Source organism: Stegostoma tigrinum, chromosome 6 (assembly GCF_030684315.1).
Source record: "Stegostoma tigrinum isolate sSteTig4 chromosome 6, sSteTig4.hap1, whole genome shotgun sequence".
Classification (NCBI taxonomy): Eukaryota; Metazoa; Chordata; class Chondrichthyes; order Orectolobiformes; family Stegostomatidae; genus Stegostoma; species Stegostoma tigrinum.
Window position 1 is genome coordinate 23,419,298 of NC_081359.1, and position 27,454 is coordinate 23,446,751.

The following is a 27,454-nucleotide window of genomic DNA, read 5'->3' on the forward strand; positions in this document are numbered from 1 at the left end:
GGCTTCCTCTACATTGGGAAACCAAGCGGAGGCTTGGGGACCGCTTTGCAGAACCCCTCCGCTCAGTTCGCAATAAACAACTGCACCTCCCAGTCGCAAACCATTTCCACTCCCCCTCCCATTCTTTAGATGACATGTCCATCATGGGCCTCCTGCAGTGCCACAACGATGCCACCCGAAGGTTGCAGGAACAGCAACTCATATTCCACTTGGGAACCCTGCAGCCCAATGGTATCAATGTGGACTTCACCAGCTTCAAAATCTCCCCTTCCCCCACCGCATCCGAAAACCAGCCCAGTTCGTCCCCTCCCCCCACTGCAGCACACAACCAGCCCAGCTCTTCCCCTCCACCCACTGCATCCCAAAACCAGTCCAACCTGTCTCTGCCTCCCTAACCTGTTCTTCCTCTCATCCATCCCTTCCTCCCACCCCAAGCCGCACCTCCATCTCCTACCTACTAACCTCATCCCACCTCCTTGACCTGTCCGTCTTCCCTGGACTGACCTATCCCCTCCCTACCTCCCCACCTATACTCCTCTCCACCTATCTTCTTTTCTCTCCATCTTCGGTCCACCTCCCCCTCTCTCCCTATTTATTCCAGAACCCTCACCCCATCCCCCTCTCTGATGAAGGGCCTAGGCCCGAAACGTCAGCTTTTATGCTCCTGAGATGCTGCTGGGTCTGCTGTGTTCATCCAGCCTCACATTTTATTATCTTTTCAGGAGAGGGCCAGTCATTTATAGCAATGGCTTGAAAGTTATCATGGATCAGGATTAGATGGTGGTCTACTTACTTCAGCTGTCACGCCACCCCTTTACATTCTGAGCCCACCATGATAATCTAGACCATATTAACTTCAAAGTGAACCACCTGCTTTGCCGATTGAGAATCCTGTCTCAATCCATTGGGAAGCCAACCTGACCTCAAGCTAGTCTTTCAAAATGGCTTATATTTGGGATCATGGGGATAAATGAAACAGAAGCCAATGGAACCAAATTGCATGTCCATCTGCCTCCACTTCAACCAAATTTGAAAAATCCAGTTCCAGATTTCAGTCATGGAGTCCTTTTTAAAGGACAGACACTAATGCATTGTTGCTCACTGAGTTTAAGGCAGGGCAGTTTTTTCCTGAATGCACTTGGCAGACATAGGCTCCCACTAAAAGCTGTTGTCCACGCCCTCTTCCTTCCTCTTTTAGCTGGTTGCCCTATCTAAAATGACCTTTGTCCATTTTTCCAAGTTGCACTGCCTTCTATGCACCTTTTTTAAAAATTAATTCACGGGATGAGGGTATCACTGGCTGGGCCCAGCATTTTTTGCCCATCTTTAATTTCCCAGAGGGCAGTTCAGAGTAAACCACATTGGTGTTGGTCTGGAGTCACATATAGGCCAGACCAGGTAAGGATGGCAGTTTCCTTCCCTAAAGGGCATCAGTGATCCAGGTGGGTTTTTCTAACAATCAACAATGCTTTCATGGTCATCATTAGATTCTTTATTCCAGATATTTTATTGAATTCAAATTCCACTATCTGCTGTGGTGGGATTCAAACCCAAGTCCCCAAAGCATTATCTGGGTCTCTGGATTAACAGTCCAGTGATAGTACCACTCGGCCATCGCCTCTATCTTAGAGTAATCGGTTTGAACCCAGAGAACAATTACTTCTGCACCCACCTACAGGCTTTTACAACTTCAAACAAGTGTGGAAAGCATGCAGGATCATAGTTACAGCTAGAACAAATAATCAACATTTAACATGCAAATAATAATAATAAAGTGGGGTGGAGATGGAGGGGATTCCACCTTGCTATTTCTGCATAGCTGTGCATGATTGAGAGAGGAAGACAAGGGGAAAACTGCATCACAAAATTACACTGATGATGTCAAGTCAGTACTGGACACTGACTGACATCAAGGACTGCCTGCTCTGCATACTTCAAGAGAGTGTTCACTTCTCACTCCCAGGTCTGTACCATTATGGCATTCTGTGCACATCACCTTCCAAATGTGTGAACACAACAGAAAAACCATTTCAGAGCTGGAAGGACACTCACCATGCTCAAAACATTGAGCCCAATTTATACCTCAGGGCTTCACTTTAAAATCCCTTCTGACATTGTGCACCTCCAAGAGTGTAGCACCCCACCCCACCATTACATTCACTTGGATTTTCTGCTCCCATCTGTGAAGCAGGATTTGACCTCGCGACCTTTGACTTGCAGGCAACAACAGTATCCATTGATAAAACTGCAACTGACTATATAGTAACGACAATGCCTTAAAAGTAATTTATTGTGCAAAATAATTAATTCAATAAGGTGCTACATACATGCAAGTCTTTCAAGAATAACCATAAGATTTCAAAAGAAATTTAAATTTTACCAATTATCTCGGATAGAAGAAATTAAACATTGCGCTGTCTAATCACAAAATAATTACAACAATCACTTTCAGAGGGTTTTGCTGTAGGTTTTCCTGTGCAATGAAGAAAGAATTAAATAAGAAGAAATATTTCACCATGATGAGGTTCTAATAAGTTTTTTTTAATACGATACACTTTGCTTATATTTTCTTTCACTGTGGGCCCGATGGCCACACGCTGGGGAACATGACATTGCTTACTGGCATGAAAAACACTTGAAGTGTGGTCAGTCTCTGGTCTTCCAAAATTGCAGTTTCAATATATCTATACACAATTATTACAGAGAGACTTACTGAAAGATGATGAGCATGTGCTTTGAGAATTTTTGGTTACAGAAGCCTCATTTGGAATGTATATTGGACAATTCTTTATACAAATACATTTTCCATGATAGGAGGCCATTCCATATCCAAATTCCATACATTTTAATTTTTTTGTGGTGGAACAAATCCGTTGTATTCAAATACTGATTTGGCAGTTTAGTCATTAAGTGCTTAGAGTGATTTGCAGATAGGCAGTGCGAAGTAGCAATTCTAAAGTCTTGATTAAAATGTGTCAATGCTGCCAAGAATTTTTATTCAGAAAAGGATTTGTCTTCAATTTCTTCTCTGTTTGGTTTTGTGCTGATCAGGAGTTTTGCTGATCACTGAATGTTTTGCATTCTTTCCATTGTCCACTAGGTTGTTTCAGTTGTCATATACTGAATGTTCACAGATGACGTCTTCAAAGGAATTGACATTGGTGTACAGGTTCAGTTGATTGCTAGTGAGAATCAGTGATGAAACAGCATATGATAGATACCAGTTCAGAGCAGTAGAATGGAAAGCTTCACACAATGAATGCAGCTTCACATTTTGACAACGACAACGCAGGCCCCAGCTCTCCCGATGTTTAGGGATGCTGCCTGTTGGAGCAGAAACAGTTGTCAGTTTTTGAAAGAAGTCAGTACATTCATAAAATTCTGACAAAGCTGGAAAGGTAGTTTATACACAATGTGCCACAAGTCTTTACTTTGTTACTTATGACCTGTTTGCTGCACTGTACCTTTCTGTTAAAATCTCTGATGGGTCTGGACACAGTCATAAATGTTTATTTAATTTATACCGCAAATCCACGTACCCCAATCAAATGTTACCTAACTAAACAATAGTTCTGAAGATGCAATTTATTAACAGCATTTGGGGACTGCTAACTTCAAAATCAAAACTTGTAGTCCTGAAGTTAATATTGATTTCAACAGATATTTCCCTTTCCATTCACCATTTTACTGCAATTAATGTACCAAATATGCAATGAAAGAAAATAATGCCCCAGATTTTCAAAGGCTAGTGAGTCATTGCAGCAGTGTAGTCTGGAACAATGCCTTAGGACCCTGCAGAATCCCTGATGCAAACAACAGGATGGGAAATGCCTGAGACCTTAAACTTAGCGGTTCGCCAGGAAAGGTTAGATAATTTAAAATATGCTCGTACTCCTGTGCAACAATTAAACTAACTCCACAAGCCATCACTAACAATCTCATCCACACCTTCTCTGACCCCTTACCTTTACTAAATACTAGAACAGAACACCCACTACCCCTTCCCAAATTATCTCTCCAAGACCTGATCCTCCCCATGTCCCTCAGGGCATGATACTTCCCCCTACCCTGCCAGCATGACCACTCTAGAACTAACACCTTCTCACACCTGAAGGGCCCAAAGCACATCATCCTTGACTGGGCTTGGGTTTGACTTTTACCCACCACTTCCTCCTCAATCAGACATGATAATACCCATGACCCACAAAGACATTCTCACACCCAATCTACTGGCCTGACAACCCTGGACCCATTCCCCTCCCCTTCCCCCTGGCACCAGATGCTATCCCCACCCCAGATCCAACAGCTCCTGCCATTTCTGAAACACAAGAGAAAGTCCCTATCCCCAAATGCAGAACTCAACATCTCCATGACCCAAACCTCCCCTAGGCACTCTTTTGCCTATCTGGCATGCCAGCATACTACCCAACTGGCACCCCACCAACTCAACCCATTGGCACTCCATTCATTCAGCTCCCTATTGACCTAGCATGCTGCTGACCTCACCAACCTGGGGTCTCACCCAGCACCCCACCCAGCTGGCAACCTCCCCTATTTAGCAGTCTGCTCATGCAACCCACTATCCACCTCACTCATCTGGCACCCTGCTTGACTCTCTATTGATCTTACGCACCTGGTAAAGTACATTCCCATCATCCACTTGGCACCCTAACCATACAAGTAACAGTTATCCTGACCCAACACTCATCTTACCGACTCAACACTTCACAGGAGCCAATAAACTGTTTGGCTATGCTGTTGGGCTATTTAATATATATAAAAAACAGCATTCTTAGCGCTCCAAAAGTGGGCGTGGTTGCTACAAAAAATAACGCTTCACTGTCAGATTAGTGGATTCCTGAACAGGTTCAACACAGGATGATCCCTATCTGAGAATTTTCATGCAGGAGGCATTTAAAGTGGATAATTTTTAAATCAGATTATGGTCGAAAAAAGGGTTTCTGATCTTCACAGGAATATCTGGGTCATTATCTTCTGAGATCTATGATCTTCAAATTAGTTTCTTCAAATCTCAGTACACACTGATTGACAAGATTTTATGAATTTCTTGAGTCTGTCTTTGATTAATTGCATTAGCTCATTTACATGAAATTTTTAATGATACAAGTAAAATGATGGATAAAATAATTACTGTGCAGCTGAAGAGAAATTACATTCAATTCAAACTCCAACATTTTGTAAACATGTATTAAGTCATTACTGACTAAAGTATTGATATAACATTGCCAGTTGAATACAACTGAAGCCAGTGAAAGTTTTGTTCCAAAGACTAATCTATTCGAGTTTTCTTTCCCTAAGCTTTAATATTAGGTGAAGCGATGATGTCTGAAATAATTAGCAGAAAACTGCATTTATTGCATTTACACGTTCCTCTTTAAATTGTAGTTAACTCCATGCATCTTTAGCCATGTAACTAAACCAGATTTCAAATTTTGATATCTGAACTATCTGTGCAGTTTTTTAAAAAAAATGACTGATAGTTCTTCAGCATAATTCAAATGTCTCCTTCACTAATCTGCTATGAAGTTGTGTAGAGGGTGTGTTTCCTTTAAGAGATAAAGTAATTTTTTAAACTTAGAGATTTATACAAAAAAAATCTGCATGCAGCTGAAGACATACAGCCAGCTCTAAGATTGAAACATGTAACAATTGACTGTGATTGGAAACCTTAGGCTTGTTCTGATGTTTTTGGCAACTAGTTGGAATCAGCCAATAAATTCAAACCAAGCACTTAGCGATTGAAAGCCAATTTAATTTAAATCTGATAGTCTTGACAATCTTGGACCGATGTTATTGCAGGAAAACTGATATGTCTTTGAAAATCAGTGTGAGAGCGAACCACCATCGAAGAAACAAGCAGCCCTAGCTCTCACAAGAAATCACTAAGCTCTCTAATTAACCATCTTATCCATAAAAAGGTACCATGCACTTCGAATGAAGAGACTTCACAGAGAAAGTATCCCTGACAGCAGGATCAGCAGAGAAAAGGTGTTTATGACTGGAGAGACAGTAGAGAAGGCAAAGCATTCCAGAAGACACATTCTGTGTGGACCTTACGAGACCGAGTTTTAGTTAAGTTTTTTTTCTTACTACTTGGGTTATATACATGGGACTTGTGTTTATTGGAATCACATACTAGTAAAATTTTGTTCAGTTAGGGAATAGTTAGGAGTTGGGGGGTATTGTTCAGTTTGTCAGCAGTTCTGTTAATTTGTTCGCTGTTAGAGTTAAATAAATACATTGTTATTTGTTATGTATAAAGTGAATATCAGGGATTTTCTTTCATTTAACCGCCCCTTCTCTGTAACAAATCACTGTCTCAGTGTCACACACTTTCTGCACTGTCCGGGGTAATCAGACCATAAGGGTTTAAGAGGGAGTTCTCTGTTCACAGTAAAATTAAAAAAGCAGTGTGTGCATTTTGTTCTTGCTTCTGAACTTTCAGGAATTGCTTTGCAAGGATTGATAGAAATGGAAGCCCTTACATGCAGTAACTATTGTTGGTGACCCATCTCAATTGTTAGGAAACAACAGACTTTGAGCGCTGATGGTTGTTCTGTAGTCTGTGCGGATAATGAGACCATATCTTGATCGTATCCAAATCAATCGCCTGTAGTGGAGAAATAAACTCTCTAGCTGTTTTTTCTGTGGCTGTTGTTGATTCTAAAGAAGGTTGTTCCTTATTCTTGGTCAGTTTGCTCAAAAGTTCATGCTCTGATAGCAAGTTAGACAAAAGCTTTGACAAACTGCTCATAAATTATTGCACTGCTTTCATATCTGTTGATTGTTTCATTTCTGCTGCAATTTGCATCTTGTCAGGATCTGGATAGAGTCTTTTCAGTATCAGTACATTACCTATGTACTTGAGTTCATGTATCTTACAAATTTGTTTTTCAAATTCCTGCTGACTATTGGGGGGGGGGGGCAGGGGCAGGGATGGGGGTGGCGAGAGTTCAATCCCAATAAGTTGTTCATTCCTTTCTTATTTCTCACTTCCACCCAAATACCTTCCGTGTGCATAATCCCAAGAATATCCTCTGTAAATACAAACAAAATGTTATATACCTAATCAAAAAGCCCACTCCCTCTCCTCTCTTGCTTCCCTTTCAATCCTTCTGATAGCATCTGTGTCCTGGAGAATTATGCTGCCAGTTCTGTCCATCCCTGAGCCATCTCTGTAATTGCTATGATATCCCAGTCCCGTGTTCCTAAACATGCCCTGAGTTCATCTGCCTTACCTGTTAGGCCTCTTACATAGAAATAAAGGTGGTGGCCTAGTGGTATTATCGCTGGACTGTTAATCCACAGACCCAGATACGAATCCTGCTGAAAAATATCTGGAATTAAAAATCTAATGATGACTCTGAAGCCATTGCCGGCAAAACCCAGCTGGTTCACTAATGTCCTTTAAGGAAACTGCCATCCCTACCTGGTCTCACCTACATGTAACTCCAGCAATGTGGTTGACTCCGAACTGCCCTCTGGGCAATTAAGGATGGGCAATTAATGCTGCCTGGCCAGTGACGTCCTCATCCCGTTAATGAATAAAGAACATTTATTTCAATGCAAGAGGCCTGTACTCGTTCTCTACTTTGTTTCTGACTGTTTGACTTACGCCTTTTCACAACTGCACTAGTCTCAGCTGCTCTCTTTCCTCACCGTCTCCCTGAGTCACCTCCCAGCTCCCCCACAGGGAAAGAGACAGCTGGAAAATAAGAAGCCTTCAATAATGAGAAATTGAGAGTCCAGAGACAGTATGTTTCCTTTAGGGTGAAGGGCAAGGATAGTAGATGTAGGGAGTGCTGGATGACCAGAGAAATTGAAGTTTCAGTCAAGAGTAAGGAGAAAGCATATTCCAGGTATATTCAGCAAAAAAACAAGCGATTCCCCAGAAGAGCATAAAGGCAATAGGAGTATACTTAAGTTGGAAATCAGGCAGGCGACGAGGAGACATGAGATGACTTTGGTGAGTCCAAAGGGATTCTACAAATGCAGTTAGGATGAAAGGGTAACTAGGGAGAGAATAGTGCCCCTTAAAGATCAGCAAGACTGCCTATCTACGGAACTGCAGGAGATGGGAGACATACTAAATGAGTAATTTGCATTGTGTATACTGTAGAGAAGGATATGGAAGATAAAGAACATTGAGAAATAAACTGTGGCATCTTGAAAAATGCCCATATTTCGGAAGAGGAGGTGTTGAACACAAAGGTGGATAAATCGCTGGGGATCAAGTATACCCTAGAACTCTGTGGGAAGCTAAGGAAGTCATTGCAGGGCATATCGCTGAAATATTTGTATTATCAATAGTCACATGTAAGGTGCCTGAAGACTGCAGGTTGACGAACATAGTGCCAATGTTTAAGAAAGATGGCAAGCAAAGACCAGGGAACTACAGACTGGTGATCCTGACATTAGTAGTGGGCAAATTGTTGGAGTGGACCTGAGTGACAGGATTTACATGTATTTGGAAAGTCTAGGACTGATTAGGGATCGTCAACATGGTTTTGTGCTAAGATATTGTACCGCAATAACTTGATTGAGTTTTTTGAAGTCGTTTTCCCCAGGGTGGGGAGTCCAAAACTAAAGGGCATAGCTTTAAGATGAGAGGGGAAAGATTTAAAAGAGATGTAAGGGATAAGTTTTTTTTATGAAGAGTGTGGTGTGTGCATGGGATGAGCTGCCAGAGGAAGTGGTGGAGGCTGTTACAATTACAACATTTAAAAGGTATCTGGATGGGTACGTGAATAGGAAGGGTTGAGAGGGATATGGGCCAAATGCTGGCAAATGGGACTAGATTTATTTAGCTTGTAGGCATGCTCACCAAGCTGGTGAGTTTGGTTGCAAAAGTTTTGTCACCCTGCTAGATAACAGCATCAGTGCGCCTCTGGAGAAGTGTCAGTGTTCTGTCCCGTTTCTAATATCTATATACCTCGGTTTGCTGGGGTGGTTAGTATTACTTCTGGTTTTGTTTCTCAGTGGTTTGTACACAGGATCTAATTCAATGTGTTTATTGATGTAGATTCAGTTGGAATACCAGGCAAAACCAGCAAAACTGGGGTAAGATACAAAATACTATGCAAGTGAGAAACACTAAACAGGCCAAACCGGAAGAAAATTGACTCTACGGATTAATGAACACCAACTAGCCACCAAGAGACATGACCAATTCTCATTTGTCTCACTACACATGGGCAACAAGGGACATGAATTCAACTGGGACAACACACAACACATCGGTAATCGCACAAGCCAAACAGAGACATGCCAAGGTGCATTGACAATGTTACCTAGCAGGGTGATTAAACATTTGCAACCAAACCCACCAGCTCAGTGAGCATTCTACAACCTCCTATTCAACCGAAGCTGCAAATCTTTTCAACCTTTTGATTTATTTAGGATATCTAGTCGGCATGGACGAGTTAAACCAAAGGGTATGTTTCTGTGCTATATATCTCTATGACTCCATGACTCTGTATCAAGGTAATTTCAAGAAAATTCTTGAGAAACTGTTTATTTATTGATATACATAATTCCCCTGCTTCTTCATTCACTCAACAGCTATTTTGCATGGAATGTGCTATCATTAAAGTAGTCACTTAATTAATTCCTACCTCATTGCTTATCACTTATGACCAGTAAGGCTATGTTACTAATGAACTGATGTTGTATTTGGGCAATAAAACTTCCTCAATAACAAACTGCTTTTATACATGGCAGTATAGATATGTTACTAAAGAACTGCTCCTGTACTTTGATGCTTATATCGACACAAAGAATTTTGCAACTTATAGCCCAAATATCTTTTATCATTTATATGGTACTTTCTATAATTAATACCGATCAAAAGTTCAATTGTTTTGAAAATAAAAAAGTACAAAATAAATGTCAAAAATGTTTCATCCTTTCCTTAATGTACTGATACTTTTTTTTTGTATTCAGGTTTTGGCTGATCAGACTAATGGATGCTGGTGCTGAGACATTGCGCAGACCCAGGTCAAGTGTAGAACAATCAGTTGCAGACCAATGTTTGCCCAGACACTAATTAAACACAGCAACCTTTGCTGCATGAGGGTGATATTTTCTATTCACAACATTTATCATCCTATCAATTTGACTGACATTGTCGATTAATGCTGAATTAAGTGTAATTTTGTGCTGTGTCCAACTGTGCTAGACAGGGGTTTGGGGTCTGAATTGAGGCATTAAATGATTAAAAGTGGCAGTGTGGAAATAATTGCAGCAATAGACAGCCAAAAAAATTTTACCCAGAAAAAACAAGCTAATTTTTAGAATTATTCCCTATGAGGACCATCTCATAAAGAATGTGTTAAATACATGAAGAAAGAACCATCAGGAGCTGTAAATATGTGCCTATAAAGTAATGACCTCAATATCCTTGACTGGTAATTGACTTCAGCAAAAATAGAATAAATGACCTGATTTTAACAGAGGACTAAATGAGAGAGATGGCTTTAAATAAGCAAGCAAACAATCTTTCTTTAAATGCACATTTTGAAAAGAAAAATATCTGAGTCAAACCATGTTGTTGCTCAAAATAATTGCAAGGGATTGTAGCAATATACTGAAATTAAAACAAAAAGTGCTGTAGAAAGCCAGCTGGTCTGGTAGCATCTGTGGAGAAAGAAACAGAATTAACAATTTGAATCCCATGTCTTTTCTTTGGAATGAGATTTACTGCAGTGTACTGAGCTCTTTTGTTGTCAGGACTCTCATTTTGTTCTTAATTTTCATGAAGCAACACACCGGACTGAAGTCCCCAAATAGAGTATGATATTAATAAACTGCTTTGTGCTCCCAACAGTAACATAACCAACAATATAAGCAAGACAGAATAAAGAACTACGTACTTTTCTCTAAATTTCGCCATGTGGGTGACACTGTAAAGACTGACAGTACTTATAGTCCATCCCCACCTGCATTGAAAAAGTAGTGGTGAACAGATGCTGCTTGGCCTGCTGTGTTCATCCAGCCTCACATTTTATTATCAAGGGCTGTAATTCTGTTGGTTTTTCTTGCAATAGTGTTTGGTAGGAAATTTTCAGTCAGGAAATTTTCTGTCCTAAAGTACTTCAAATTCATGGCTGTATATGTGTATAGCATGTTTTTTTTAAGAAAGTGGATGGATGCCAACATTTTCATGTAGGCTTTAAAATTGTGTCATGTGGTATCAAACTAAGCAGGTGTGATATTCTGTTGCATTTTATACAGCCGTTTTGCAGACTAAGAAAACTTTCTATGAACCAGTCTGAATCCAGAGGGTGGACTTTACAGCCCTAGGCTGGGTATGTTTTTGGTGACGTGGGCTTGTAAAATATGATGGATATCTAATGTCACCACCCACACCCACCCAGCCCATAAAACGGTAGGCAGGTAGTCAAATTGGCAGACTGCATGCCACTTTCTAAAACATGGGCAATCAAGTTTGCTGACAAGCCACTTGACATAATAACATATTGTCCATGCCAAAAGCAGTAGGTATGTGCAGATAGGTAAGATTCAGAGTACTGTTATTTAAAAGATTTAACAGTGGTGCACTTTTAGGGGTGACCTATCCACAACTGGTATGATCCCTTTGTTCCTCCTCAAAAAGCCATCAAAACCCTTCCCTAACCCAATGCCCCTACTTTGTAGGCTTCCTGATTCTCTCCTAGCCTAAAAGGCCAGGGTCTACATTCGCCTTGGTCCTATGCAATCCATTGCTCTTCTCCGTTGGCCCCCTTAAAGTCACTGCAACATCCACAGCTGAGTTCTGCCACTGCTTGAGCTGTTGATCACCCTGATTGGCTGGCAACTCTTGAAGGTAGGACTTCATCCTGCTGAAGGGCCACATTCTGAACATCAGTTTAAAGTCCATCTTAAGGTCCCCCCGCAGCATGCTATTGATATGTGGCAGCCTAGATCTGCACTGGTCAGTGTGGCAAAGACTTTCCTCATGGGAAGGGTTGAGATGTGTATTTCTGCCCCCTGTAGGTTTCAACTCAAGGTCCAGAAGCGGAAGGTCAAATTCTAACTCAGAGAGGCATTGATCACTTCCCCACTCTATAAAGTAGGCTAAAACCAACTGGAATTTACAATCGCTTTCAGCATTTAATCTTATCAAGTTACAGAAGTATGCGAAATTCTCCAAAATGCTGCCATTCTGCTTATTATCTGCAAATTTCATTTACAAGAATACCTAGGCCAACACTTGAACTCAACTGAAGGTAATTTGAACAGGAAGAATTGGTTCTACACTGACAATTTGTTCTGTATTCATTCAGTCTATTAATGACTTCTTCAATGCTGTGACTGACTTTACCCTCCCCCTCACCATCTCTCCCCTTTCCCACACTGTCTTCTACATAAAGCCAGAGATTAATAGCATGTCACCAGTGACTAATCATATTTTAGAGATGCATAAATCCTTTACACAGGTAGTATACCATACTTCTAGCTTCTATTTAATCCTGTTTGCACAAACATTATAAATCACAAATCATTTGGCTTTCAGAAACTCATCACTGCCTTTTATGATGTCTGTCTTAATTTATTATTCCAGGCATTATATTGTTAATCGTTTGGCACTAATTCCTTTTGGAACAAAAGGCTGAGAGATAGGTGAAACTGAATGTGCTTTAGTAACTCTTTAAAAAATAAGCTCTGTGCATAAGAGAAACTGTAAATCTTCCTACTTGTACCACTTACACTGCCAGTCTTTAAATATTCAGTAAGGTTAATCACCTCTCTAATTAAATGCTTACAAAATAAGATTTAGAAGAAATGATAAAGTACTTTGTCAGCATAAAATCTTTTTAAATATAATTTTGTAATAATCAGTGACAATCAGAACTTCTGCATTATTACATTTTACATTCCATGAAAACACACTTTAATAACACAAGACAAATTTGCACCTACTATCGACTAAAAACTCAATTATTTGAGAAACGAAAGCACTATTAAAAATCAGCAGTTTTAAAAATTTTACAATATTTACTACCTGTGTCCATTCATTGGTCTGTGGATCATACGATTCCATCGTGTTTAAATAGGTTTGTCCGTCATATCCACCAACTGCATACAGTTTGTCTCCTAGGAGACAGACTCCAACAGCATCTCGGGGAACACTCACCGAAGCTATTGTTGTCCAGGTATCAGTCTTTGGATCATATCTGATATGTGAAAATGAAGGAACAAAATGTAAGGAAAAATGTTCCAGAACTGTATATCATTGTTGACTGAATTAACAATGCAAGCTAGTCATAAACAATACAAGTTATATTTTCCTATGGCCTATTGTTTAAATGTTTGCAATAGGAAAGGATCTTTGGCTGTACTGTCTTGTTTTGTTTTTTTTTAATGTTGTTATAACCAAAGCTGGAGGAGTGTACTGACGCTCTAGTGCCATCAGTCCATGAGTCACAACATAAAATGAAATACTTCTCCCATGTATGGCAAATTAAGTAACTTATTGATATCAGGTTTTCAATAAAATCTATCAACCAGGTTTGTTCAATAAACACAAAATTGAGTATTGTTGAAAATTATGCATTTTGCCAAAGTCTTCTGTCTTGCTCTCATCAGGACAATATATAACACGAATTTCGGGGGAAATTCAACCTATAAACCTATTTAAAAAAATATGAAAGGAGACTGCTGATTTGATGACAAGTGGACTCTGATTAGTAGAATGCTTTACTTAGGAGTTGCTTGCAAATTGTCCTGATGAGTACAAGACAAAAAGCTGTGCTTTTTTCAGCAATAGTTAAATATCTCATTATTTCCAATTTAGCTTTAGTGGCAGCGGACTTAACTGATTCTTGTAATTTTTCCGTTTTCAACATCATTTGCCCTTGCTCTGCTGAGTAACTGAGGTAAACTCCTGGATGTTTACACCACAGAAGGAGGCCATTCAGCTCATGGTATCTATAGCATTCAGAGATCTGACCACACTCATCCCATTTTGCAGTTTTTCGTCCATGGTCTCTCAATGACCCTAAGAGCTTCTCCACTCTTGTATTTATCAAAAGAGTTACCCATTCTACGAAAATGCAATCTGAACAATAACTGAAGACAAATTTGTGTCGAACAATGGCTCATACTTTGAGAATCGAGAGGACTATCAGAGATCAGTGATTAGTCCTTTGCCCTGAACTGAATTTACACAGATTGGTTCAAATCTTGAGAGTTTTTGACTCAAATACCTTTTCTGCCACAATCTGAAAAAAAAATTCTCAACTTTTTCCACCTATTACTTTAAACATGCCTCCCCTCCATTGGTTATGAAACCCTCTGTAAATGAAATAAAAAGTGCCTTCCCATTCACTCTATCTCTGCACCTCATAATGTTATGCACCTTTACAAAATCCCTTGTCAACCATTGCTGTTCCAAGATTGTTCATGATAATCTGAAGTGTTCTTCACAGGCAGGCTCCTGTGAGCCACTCATTCCTGGAATACTATTACATCATGTGACATGAAGGGTTTGCCCTTCTGATCTCAAAACTTCTCCTTGATTTGTTTCAGAGAACATCTTACATCATGGCTACAAATTAATTCTAAAGTGCCAAAGTTAGTCAACATGTTCTGAGACCTCCATTTGGCAATTTAATCACAAGGAAATGCATGACTCTGTACTATGATTATTGTTTTAAGGGTCTAACGGTACATATCTGAAGCTCCTTGTGTCTGTGAGTGGTATACAGAAGACGTTAAGTGCCTGAAATATTATGGATAGAAAATTAGAATATTGACCTGACTGGCTTTCTGTTGGCCATCCATATCAAGTGAAGGGCTTAGTTGATTTTTCTGCCACCACGTTACCAGTAATGGTTCTTATTTAAGAAAGGATGTTCTGACTACGGAGGGAGTGCAATGAAGGTTCCCAGGAGTGGCTTCTATGGTGGTGATATGAGAAAAGTTTACATCATTTGAATTATATTAACTGGAGTTTAGAAGAATAAGGGAGAATCACACAGAAACCTATAAAACAGGACGAGACTAAGCTTACAACTTCCCTTGTCATCCAAGGTTCCTGAGTCTTGCCATCCTTATCCTTCATTTTCACAGGTATGTGCTGCTCCTGAGATCTAAGCAATTGGCCTTTAAAGGATTCCCACATGCCAGATGTAGATTTACCCTCATCTCAATTTACATTCTCCAGTTCCTGCTTAATATTGCAGAAATTAACCTTCCTCCAATTTTGAACTTTCAGCTAAGGACTACAGGTAGTTCTAAAATGAGATGGTTGTGTTCTTGCGTGGCATCATGCTATAGAAAATCGTGCTATAAGAAAATTGCGTTTTAGGGAAATTGCTACAGAAAATTGCTATACCTATACAGGAGAAAACTTCCATCATCCAAACAATGTTCACTATTCATCAATTGTGTTACAGCCAATTTGTGTTAACAAAACATGTGTTATAGCAGGACTATCTGTACTCTTATCCTTATCCACAAGTCACTTAAAGCTTAACTAATTGTGGTTACTGCTCCTGAAATGCTCTTGCATTAAAACTTCAATCACCTGGCCAGGCTCACTCCCTGATACTAGATCTAATATGGCTCCTTCCAGAGTTGGATTATGTACATTGGCTTCAAGAAATGGATGCACCTAACAAATTCCATCCTTCCCATCCATGTACCTGGCACTAAGGGAGTCCCAGTCAATATACAGCAAGTTAAAATAAGGCACCACAACAACTGTGTTGTGTTTGTATTTTTCTGTAATCTGTCCAAATATATGTTCCTCTATTTCCCGTTGGCTGGTGGGAGGCCTGTAATACAATCTCATCACAGTGATTGCACCCTTGCAGTTTCTGAGCATTCTGAACATACAGACTTTTGATGAGGTAAATCCACAAGGGAAGTTTCAAGTAACAAAATATCTGTCCATGGTACTTTGCTGATGGACGTTGTTTAACCATTACTCGGATATATATGATTAGGTGCTCAGTTTCCTTCATATCACTTGGATTTTCCGTGATACTGGAGAAGCTACAATCTGCATGTTTGCCAAATCATTCCTTTGAGGCAAGCCAGTTCTGTGTACAGGCAAACTATGGACAATCACCATAAGTGCTGAGCCAGACACTATGTCACACACCTGGGGCATCTCATTCAAAGGTAACTACTTTTCCCCTTGACAAGAGTTCCCTGTAACTCTGAGGTGCCTTGTTTACTCACAACAAGGTTCACACTTGGTTCTACAGCTATAGTCAGAGCTACATCTCAGTTGGTCAGGAAATACAATTTTGAGAAATCTCTTCAATCACTCTTGCAGGTTAATGAACAAGTTTTGTCTTGAACTCAGCAAAAGTGTTCTTTTCAAAAATAGGAGAATTCAGCTGAGCAACCTTTCCTCACAGGCATTTTGTCCTTCAACTAACTCCAGATACTAAAGCTCTCTCCATTCAGTCAATGCTCGAAACAGCCCCAGTGGGAGTCTATGAGCAAAGCAAGCAGTTGTCAAGGGCAATGTCATTTCCAGGAAGCCTTGTCTAAAACAAAACTTATTGTCAGCAGTGACCTTTCAATTACTTCTCTTAAAGAAATCATTATCTCCACAAAATTTGTTATAAATGCATTTTTCTATAGATTTTTGAAGTTTATACCCGCCAAGAAATATTAAATATGAAGGATTTTTATAATAACCTACATTTAAAATGTGTAATCTTATACACAATATATAATTTTTTGTGACACTTATTTCAGATTTTAAAGCATAAACTCCCAAGAATTCAGACATGACATTTTTAATGCCAAACTAAATGTTATTAATTCAATTGTGTGAATGAGACCTGATATCAAAATTTAGGTTAATTTAGACTTGGACAGTCATGATTTGATGGGTTATTCAGTTAGATGTGCAAGCATTAATGATGCTACTTTTTTTGCAAGCTAATGCAATTCAAAAGAATTGGACATTCTTGGAGTGAGTTAAATGGAATATTAAGATGCATTGTTGAGCATTACATGCTGTGAATAAGGATTATTTTTGTTCATTATTGATGAAAAGCTGTTCAGGGTTAATTAAATCATGTCTGTACAACTACAAGTCTAGGGCCAGGTTCCAGGCACAAGCACTCTCTGTCTGATATCCTAATAGATTGGGACAAAGCCTAAGTTTATTTACTTCCTCAAAATATGTGATTAGGCTATTTTTAGACATGATATACACTTCACAAATTAATGTTGACTTGTTCTAATTAGTTTCTTTACTAAGTGCTCAGTCAGTCTCCCCTTAATTATGGATTCCAATAATTTTCCCACCACATATGGAAACAATATCTTGTCCATTAATCAGTTGTACAAACCTGGTAATTGTGCAAAAACTGAGCTTTAAATTATTTCAGTAGAGCATTTGTCTGGATGGATTTCTTTGTAAAGAGTTGAAAATTCAGCTGATAGTAAGGATTGTCCCTCAATCTACTGGAAATCCACAGTGGAATTTGTGTTGGTAATGAGGATTTCACCTATCTGCTATAAGGTTCACAGGAGTCCTACATCTCCACTATTTAGGAATGTCTGATTAGTTAAATATCACTTAACTAGGCAGCAGTGAGCCTTTCTCAAGGTTCAAATCATCAAAAGCCATTGGCTCTTCCCAGTAAAGGGAGGGATTGCCGCCAGGACTGTACCAATTCGAGGTCCAGGCTACACATCAGTGCTGCAGGACAGCAATGACTGGGCAGGTCATGGGGGAGTGATTTTGGAGGAGTTCAGCAGTAAGAGCAGGGTGGTAGCTCACAGCAAGATTAGATCCTGAGTACCTGTGAAAGGGGGGACTGCCTTAGAAGTGCTTCAGCAACCCACACAGTGGTTTGCTTTCGCAGGCTTTCCACATAATGAATGTCCCACTTGTAACTGGGTGAAGACCAGCAGCGAAGTTTTGGGGCGGCTGAATGGGATTAATGTCCTGATTCAGTGTCTCAATGGGTAGACAGAAGTGAAGGCTATCCATGAGCCTTGCTATCCATGAGAATTCTCACTTCAAATGTAACTGAAGGGTAGGCAAGGAGGTGATGGGGTCTACACCTGCCATCTTCCTGCTTGATTAGTTGTCCACTGGCATTAAGGACATGCCACCACTAAAGTTGGCAGCGGGGAGGAGAGGGCATTAAATTCTATCCTATGTATCCATTGTTAACTCTTTATTCAACTGGCTAATGGGAATGGAGTAGGAATACTTTAAAATGTAGAGGGCATGAAAAGCCCTTACAGGGACAATTGATAACGCAAAATGCTAGCTCGTCTAAATACTTACTGCTTATCAAATTGCTAAGCAAAAAAGTCATATGATAAATCTGGAAGACTATTACTTCCAGATTTAGAATTTCAATGGACTTTCATTCTTCACAAGATATGAACCATGTACTGCCAAAGGGTAAAAAAAAACTTTCACCTCTCTACACAGTCTGAAAGCCGAGAACAGTGATTCGATGCAGGAGCATCATGGCCTCCAACTGCATAAAGGAAACCATCACATGTTGCTACACCCACACCTCCTCTTCTTTTGGACATGGGAGTGCACATACTCCATTTGTTGGTGTGCGGGTCATAGCATTCTATAGATTTGAGACAAGCGCTCCCATCTCTCCCTCCAACAGCATACAACCTGTTGATAAAGTAAAAGATGCTCATTAATTCTTCATTATGAACGTTGTCTAGTAGGTCATATGTGGCATACAATATTTAAACCAGAACAACAGAATAATGCAACACTGCAGAGATTATTTGGCCCATTGTGCATATGTTGGCTCTTTGAAAGAAGCTACCCTTGCCCTTTTTGCATAGCACAGCAAACTCCTCCTGCTCAAATATTTATCAAATTCCTTTTGAATTTCTGTTGAGTCTGCTATGACTTGCTTTCATTCATTGTATTCCAGATCAAAACAAACCATTGCATAAAAATGTTCTTCTCATTTTCACATGGAATGTTTTATCATTATCTTGAATCTGAATCTGCTGGTAACAACTACCTGATGGAAGAAATAATATTTCCTTTTTTTGCTCTCAAAATCCTTTATTATTTTGAACACAATAATGAAATCCCACCTTCATCTTTTCTCTTCTAAAAAGCTTAATCCTGGTTTCACCCACCTCTTTGCATAACTGAAAGCGCTCATCCTTGAAATTATATGGTTTCATCTCCTTTCTGCTCTTCCAAAGGCTGGACCACAGGAGGTTAATTGTTGTTGTGCTCTTATCTACAGTACATTATCAGTAATGCCAGATGGGCTGGGGAATTAGGGAGGTTCTAATGAAGCATTGTTTTACCGTGTCTCAGTGGATGGTGTAAATGTTAAATTAAGAAATATTCATTAGTTTACACTGTTTTAGGTTTTTCTTGGAGGTGGTGGTGATTTTGGTGCTGGTGACAAACATGTTTATAAAGTAATGAATTCTGAAAGAGTCAATATTGACATTGCATTATATCCACCAATCTGATGATGTAAAGTACTTGGGTAGAGAAACAGTCAGTTTAGCATCACGTTCCAATGGAGACAGACATATCATTTCTAGCGTTGTTTTGTAATGCCTAGCTAGTTAATGTCAGTTGTACCTATTGCTATCATGCAGTAAACTATACCTTGTGATGTAAGGCAAGTGCCTCTTCCTATTAAGACTCGCAGCGATTTATTCCCGTTCACTTATCATCAGTCAGGTCTTAGGCTCGGTTTATAATGAAAGATTAAGGGTTGTTGTGGCAAATGCTTAGGGAGAAACTAAATACTCTGAATTAAAGTATATTTTTGACAGGTATAGGAACAGTAAAAAAGTAAAAAGAAAGACATCCACGGTTTAACAAGAACGTCAAGGATGACAGATGCAAAAACTAGAGCATATCATACGGCAAAAGTTAGTGGCATTTTGGAGAACTGGTAGGACTTTAAGAGTCAGCAAAGCGTTACTAAAAACAAAGTCAAAAGCATTAAGTTGAAATACAAAAGGAAACTAGCAGAAAACAGAAGCGTTAATACCAAAAGCTTCTATAATTATGTAAAAAGGAAGAGAATTGTGAAAGTAAATGTTGGCCTTTTAGGGGATGAAAATGACAAGATTTTAGTCGGAAACTCAGAACTACCAAAGGCATCAAACCAATATCTTGTCTTTGTTTTTATTGTGGAAAAAAAATTCTTCCCAAAAACTGCAGTTACTACAGAGGAACTCGGTGAACTTACTACAACTGTTGGGATTAAAAGCAGATAAGTCTCTGTGGCCAGATGGCCTGCATCCTCAGGTATTAACGTAGGTTGCAGCAGAGATAGTGGTTGCATTAGTTATGATAATCCAAAATTCCATGGATTCTGGAAAGGTACCAGTGGATTGGAAACACAATAATGCGACACCCTTATTCAAAAAAGGAGATAGGTTAAAAACTAGAATACTATAGACCAGGAAATCCTACCAATGTGGTGGGAAGTTGCTGGGGTCTATGATAAAGGAGGTGATAACTGAACATTTGGAAAATCAAAGCTCAATTTACCAGTTTTGGCATGGTTTTATGAAGGGCAAGTCATGCTTGAAAAACTTGCTGGAGCTCTTTGAGGACATAACCATTAAGTGGGATAAAGGGGATTCAGCAGATGTGGTGTATCAAGGCCTCCAGAAGGCATTTGACAAAGTGCCACACAAAAGACTGATCAGAAGGTTAGAGCCAAGAGGGGTTAAAGGTAGGGTACTGGCTTAGATAGAGGATTGGCTGACTAACAGAATACAGAGGGCCGGTACAAAAGGTCCTTCTCTTGATGGCTAACTGTAACTAATGGGGTGCTGCACGACTCAGTTCTCAGACCTCAACTATTTACAACCTGTATAAATGATCTGCAAATAGGGATATGGTGTAACATAGCAAAATTTGTGGATGATACTAAAAATAGATGTGAAAACAGGCTGAGCTGAGGAGATAAAGAGTTTACAGATAGATATTGGTAGGCCAGGGGAATGGGCCATAATCTGGCAAATGGAGTTTAATGTGGATAAGTGAGACTTTGTCCATTTTGGCTGGAAAGGAACAAAAGGGCAAATTATTATTTAAATGGGAAGTAGATTCAATGTTCATCAGTGCAGAAGGATCTGGAGGTAATTGTGCGGGAGTTACTGTAAGTGGGTATGCAGCCTAATGGTATTATCGCTGCACTGTTAATCCAGGAACTGACATAATGTTCTGGGGACCCAGGTTCGAATCCCGCCACAGCAGATGGTAGAACTTGAATTCAATAAAATAGGAGGAATTAAGAATCTAATGATGGCCATGGATCCATTGTCAATTGTCAGGAAAAACCCATCTGGCTCATGAATGTCCTTTAGGAAGGAAACTGTTATCCCTACCTTTAGTCTGGCCTATGTGTGATTCCAGACCCCACAGCAATGGAGTGGCCAGCCAGAATCTTGTTCTGAGGGTGGAGGTAGCTATTACGAGGGTCATAGTGTTAAAGTGAGTGGAGGTAAATTTAGGGGAGACATCAGAGGTAGGTTCTTTGCTCAGAGAATGGTAGGGGCATGGAATGCATTGCTGGAGAGGGTACTGGGGTTGACCTCATTAGGGGCATTTAAGCAGCTATTAAGCAGATCGGCAGTTAGATGATAGTATAAGGTAGGGGTAAAGGTTAGATAGAGCTTAGGTTTAGGGTAAAAGTTTGGCACAACATTATGGGCCGAAGGGGCTGTACTGTGCTGTACTGTTCTATGTTCTATATTCTAATGTGGTTTACTCTGAACTGCCCTTTGGGTAATTTAAGGACGGGAAATAAATGCTGCCTAGCTAGCAATGCCCTCATCTGGTCAATGAATAATAAAAGAGCATATAACAAGTAAGTCAAATGGAATCCTACTATTTATTGCAAAAGGACTGGATTACAAAAGTAAACAAGTGCTGTTACAACCATGTAAGTCATTGGTGAGACTGCACCTGGAGTTTTGGTCTCCTTACTTGAGGACGGATGTGGTGGCATTGGAGGCAGTTCAGAGGAGGTTCACCAGATTGATTCCAGGGATGAATGTCATATGAGATGTGGTTGAATAGCCTGGGCTTGTACTTGCTGAAGTTCAGAAAAATGAACGGGGTTCTGACTAAAGTATATAAAGTTCTAAAGGGGATTGATCAGGTGGATGTTGAACAGATGCTTCTGAGACGTTAAAAAGCTCTAGTTAGGCCCCATTTAGAATACTGTGTCCAATTTTGGGCTCCATGCCTCAGGAAGGACATACTGGCACTGGAGTGTGTCCAGCGGAGATTCACACAGATGATCCCTGGAATGGTAGGCCTAACATACGATGAATGGCTGAGGATCCTGGGATTGTATTCATTAGACTTTAGAAGATTGAGGGGAGATCTAATAGAAACTTATTAGATAATGTATGGCTTAGAAAGGGTGGATGCTGGGAGGTTGTTTCTGTTAGGCGGGGAGACTAGGACCCATGGGCACAGCCTTGGAATTAGAGGGGGTAAATTTAGAATGGAAATGAGGAGACATTTCTTCAACCAGAGAGTGGTGGGCCTGTGGAATTCATCGTCAAGAGCGCAGTGGAGACTGGGACGTTAGATGTTTTCAAGGTAGAGATTGATAATTTCTTGATCTCGCAAGGAATTAAGGGCTACAGGGAGAGTGCGGATAAGTGGAGTTGAAATGTCCATCAGCCATGATTAAATGGCGGAGTGGACTCAATGGGCCGAATGGCCTTCCTTCCACTCCTATGTCTTACGGTCTTATGATATTCCCCCATGTGGGACAGTCTCGAACAAAAGGTCATAGATATAGACTGAGAGGAAATGGGTTCAAAACTGAAATGAGGAGATAGTACTTCTCTGAGAGTGTTGCGAATCTGTAGAACTTACTGCCTCAGAGTGCAGTTGAGGAAGAATTAATAACAGATTCAAGAAAGAAATAGGTATGTTTTTAATGAAAAGGGCTTTGGAGAGCAGGCAGGAAAGTAAAGCTGAGACCAGGATGAGATCAGCCATGATGACGTTAAATAACGGAGGAGTCTCGAAGGACTGAACTATCTATTCTTGCACCTAATTCATATGTTCCTAAAAAACATACCCACACCACTGAGTGGCATTGAACCACTTTAGAACTTCACTGGACAAATCACAGACATTTAATATCACTGAATTTCTCAACTAAACTGCGTGTTTTCCAGGCAATCACAAGGGAATCTCTTTCGGAAGTTGAAGACAGTTGAAAAGGAGGCAAAAAAGTGTTTAGCAGCAAATGAACAATCTGTATCACAACACGATTCTCTAGATACAATGGGACACTGGGTCCACAAAAGATGACAGCACGATCAAGCAACAAAGTGATATTCAGACATTCAGAATGATGCACCAGAAGAAAATGAAGATACTGCAGTCAAAGTGTGCGTTGACGCTACACCACATCAAAAGTGATGAAAAATGCAGTAATGGTCCATGTTGGCCACAGAGAGGATAGCTGAAGAACATTGGAATTAGATGCCAAGACATATGGGCCAAGTACTGAGAAATGGGATGAGAATAGATAGGTCAGAGATAATGGGAACTGCAGATGCTGGAGAATTCCAAGATAATAAAATGTGAGGCTGGATGAACACAGCAGGCCAAGCAGCATCTCAGGAGCACAAAAGCTGACGTTTCGGGCCTAGACCCTTCATCAGAGAGCTCTGATGAAGGGTCTAGGCCCGAAACGTCAGCTTTTGTGCTCCTGAGATGCTGCTTGGCCTGCTGTGTTCATCCAGCCTCACATTTTATTATCTGAGAATAGATAGGTGGTTGTTTTTGATTGAAGCAACATGAAGGGGCATTTATTTTCTGTGCTGCAGCTCTCTATGACTCCAGATGCCTTTCCTATTGCCATTGTAGCTCTTGAAGAGGGATTGACAGATACTAATGTTGAATTTTCAATCAAATTGGAGGTTCAGAATTATACAGGCAAGCTTCCTATGAGTCTTAGTTCTGATGCAAGTGCCCCAGAGCTTCTAATTTCTCAAAAGTTCAAATTTATTCTCTGGTTGGTGATGGTGAAGTCTTACTTTCAGTTGGAATTGTGAGATGTCATTATTTGCTGAGGAGCAGCAGCCTCAAACAGAGTACGAAAGCAGCACCACTAATTACTAAAAGAGAAATTCTCATCCTAAAAATGGTAGGGGAATCATCATTTCTTCATCTTCGGAAGAATCTTTAGTCTTCTTTTCAGTTACTCAATTCATAAATGGATACGGTTTTGGAAAGTTATATCATCACTGCAACATTAATCGATGGTATGCTGGTAAAGTTCTTCAAGGGAGCTGAAAGTGCTTCATTTTTCAAGCTATTGCATTAACTTTTACACAGTGTGTGAAGAAAAAGGAGGGAAAGATAGAAAAAGAATTGAATGAAAATTTTACTTCATATCTTTCACTTCATGGGGCTTGATAGTTCATACACTGAAGATTTTGAACCAGTTCTGCTTTGATCAGTCTTCACCATTCTAGCTTCCAAGCTATCATCAACATTACAGCCTAGGTATGAGCTGTCGCAAGAAGCTGTCAAACCAATCTCCCAAAGCATGTGCCTTCCAAGGAGAAAACACTGCAGCATATATGTCCCTCATTTGCTCAAGAACGCTGTTGGAATCCAAAATCTTCAGCAAAGGGCAGGGGAGGGAAATGGGAACAGGATAGAAATGTAAATAGTCAAGGGATAGAATGAAAGACTTTGTGAAATAGGTGTGGATAACTGGTTAATAGTTGCTATGCCAATGTCAGAGTGTATCAGATCGCCTGGAACAGATACCTGTGGGAAGCAGGCTCTAATTGACTCCTTCTTAACCATATCCCCAAAAGATGTATAAATTGTTCACTGACGTCCATTAGTTTGAATTAGTATGGTTCCCATTTCTTGTAACATTACCCTGATGGCCACTACAGGTACATCGTGGGATCTACCAGTACTTTCACAGTAGGAGTAATTTGAGGTAGATCGCTGCTACTGTTTGTCCTCCATTTATATTTTGTCTCGGGGCTATCTATTAATCAGTGGTAGGAAGTACGCCACCCTGAGTCTTTACAGAAAAATCACTATTCTTAGTGAATTGATTAAACTTATTCTTATTTCTTCAGTTTATTACATGATAGAAATAATTATATCACTACATCACTAACCTGGCACAATTACTAGGACTCACAGGAACTGTCCAGAATATATCTGTTCCAAATGAAGGCGAGCGCAGAATGCACTGACTCAACTCACAGACTCTGTGAGATATCAACAGAATGTGTGGAGCTCAATATAACATTAATATTAACTCCTTCAGAATGACTATCTTATACAACAATTCTTCATTTGACAGAAACACCAAGACTCTGGGCATGACATTTATACGTTAACATCTATCTGAAGGGTGCCTCTTAAAATTCATCACAATACCCCAGCTGAAGTCAGACCATTATTTCATTAAGTATCACCATAATATCCTTATTTTTGAATTCAATTTGTCTATTCATAAAACCCCGGATCTCTTAAATAATTTTCAATTAACAAAAATGTTCATCAACTTTCACCTTCTGAGATTTATCTGTGAGAATTCTTTGATCTTTTTGCTTCTGCAGTCCCTTTATCAAATCATAGAACGGTAACAGAACAGACAATCATTCTATTCATCGTGTCAATGCTGGCCCTCTGCAAGAGTAATTCATCCAGTGTCATATTTCACCTATTCCTCATTGCCCTGCACATGTTTTGCCACTGATAGGTTCAATTGAACCTGTTTCACTATGCCTTCAGTTAGTGCTTTCCTGGTACAAATCACCTGCTACATTAATAGTAAGATTCTCCTCATGTTTTTGTTCATATTGTCTTTTGCTTCTAATCATAAAATTGCAGCCTTGGCTTCTTAACCCTTCCACCAATGAGAAGGCTTTCTTCCTATCAACTTTGTCTAGACTTCTCAGAATTTTGAACGTTTCGATCAAATTTACAATCAACTTTCTTTTCTCTGATCTAGATGCAATCAGAAGACTTTAATTCCTCAAACCATTTTTGTGAACCTTTTCTGCATCCTCTCTAATACTTTTACATCCTTCTTAAAGTATGATACTGAAGATTGTACTCAGTTCTTTGGTTGAAGCCAAATTATTCTCTTATACAGGTTTAACATAACTTACTTGCTTTTAAACTCTATGTTACTGTTTAGAAAGCCCAAGAAGCTACATACTTTATTAACTACTCTCTCACCTGTCTTTCCACCTTCAATGGTTAGTGCACATATGTACCTGTGTCCCTCTCTGGAAAAGCAGGCCCTTAGAGATGCACACATTATTTTACATTACACCTCTATGTTATTCCTGCCAAAATGAGTCATTTCACATATAATTTAATTTGCCACTTCCCAGTCCTACAACCTCCCACTCCTTTAAGTTCTATACTGACCTCGTCAAGGTTAGCAACAATTCAAATGTTAATGTCATCTTCACATTTTATATTTTTGTCCTGTACACCAAGGTGCAAATCATAAATATTTCAGCTAGTGCAGGGTCCTAACATCGAGCCCCGGGGAACTCCACTACATTCCTTCCTTTCCTGTCATTCTGTTAATTTCATGTCCATGCTGCTATTATACTTTCTAGTCCATGAGCTCTAACTTTGCTCACAAGTCTCTTGTGTGGCAATTTCTCAAACACAAATAGTGACAGTTTGCAGAGCTCTGAGATGCAGAGACCTGGTGTCCTCATGCATGATTTGCAGAAGGTCAGCATGCAGTGACAGCAGATAATCAGGAAAGCTACAACAATATTATGCTTTACTGAGATGGTATTTCAAAGAAAGAGTAGGAAGTTTATACTTCAGATGCAATCTCACCAATGCCCTGTATAACTGGAGTACAGTGTACAGCACTCAAGGGTATTAATGCATTGGAAGCAGTTCAAAGAAGGTTCACTATCTCATACCTGGAATGAGTCGATTGCCTTATAAGGAAATGCTGGATAGACTAGGCCTGCATCCTTGGAGTTTAGAAGCATCAGAGGTGACTTAATTGAAACATATAACAGCCTGAGGGGAGCTGACCTGGTGGATGTTGAAAGGATGTTTCCTCTTGTAGGAGAATCAAGGATTGGGGTTCAGAGTTAAATTTAAGGGTTGTCCATTTCAGACACAGATGAGGGGAAAAAACCTCTCGCAATGTTGACAGTCTTCAGAATTTCTTTCCTCAAAAGGCAGTGAATGCAGAATTTTTTTTAGGCAGAGCTAGATAAATTCTTGACTACTAAAAAAAAGAAAGGTTATTGGGGCTATGCAGGTATATAGGCTTGAGAGCGAAAATCAGATCAGCCATAATCTTATTAAATGACAGGGCAGGTTTGAAAGGCTGAGTAGCCAAGCTTATCACTTCTTTGAATGCTTGTACTTTTAGGAAATCCATGAACGCCATATCAACTGCATTACCTTCATCATTCCTCTCCGTTATCT

At 39.8% G+C, this 27,454-nt stretch overlaps 1 protein-coding gene across 5 annotated transcripts in view; it reads right to left on the reverse strand.

The window, feature by feature from the left end:
• Window positions 1-2,322: 2,322 nt before the first annotated feature.
• The window catches only part of LOC125453382 (kelch-like protein 1), a 351,831-nt gene continuing 326,699 nt past the window's right edge, over window positions 2,323-27,454 (reverse strand). For 3 of the 5 annotated variants that reach the window (XM_059646486.1, XM_059646483.1, XM_048532886.2), the window contains 4 exons: window positions 18,428-18,640; window positions 13,025-13,196; window positions 10,893-10,958; window positions 3,277-3,324 (listed from right to left, as the gene is read on the reverse strand). In XM_059646486.1, the coding sequence (XP_059502469.1) occupies window positions 10,899-10,958; window positions 13,025-13,196; window positions 18,428-18,640 (445 nt within the window). In that variant the 3' untranslated portion in view covers window positions 3,277-3,324; window positions 10,893-10,898. Of the gene's footprint in view, window positions 3,325-10,892; window positions 10,959-13,024; window positions 13,197-18,427; window positions 18,641-27,454 lie in introns of all 5 variants that reach the window. The other 2 variants (XM_059646484.1, XM_048532887.2) reach the window with 1 other exon arrangement.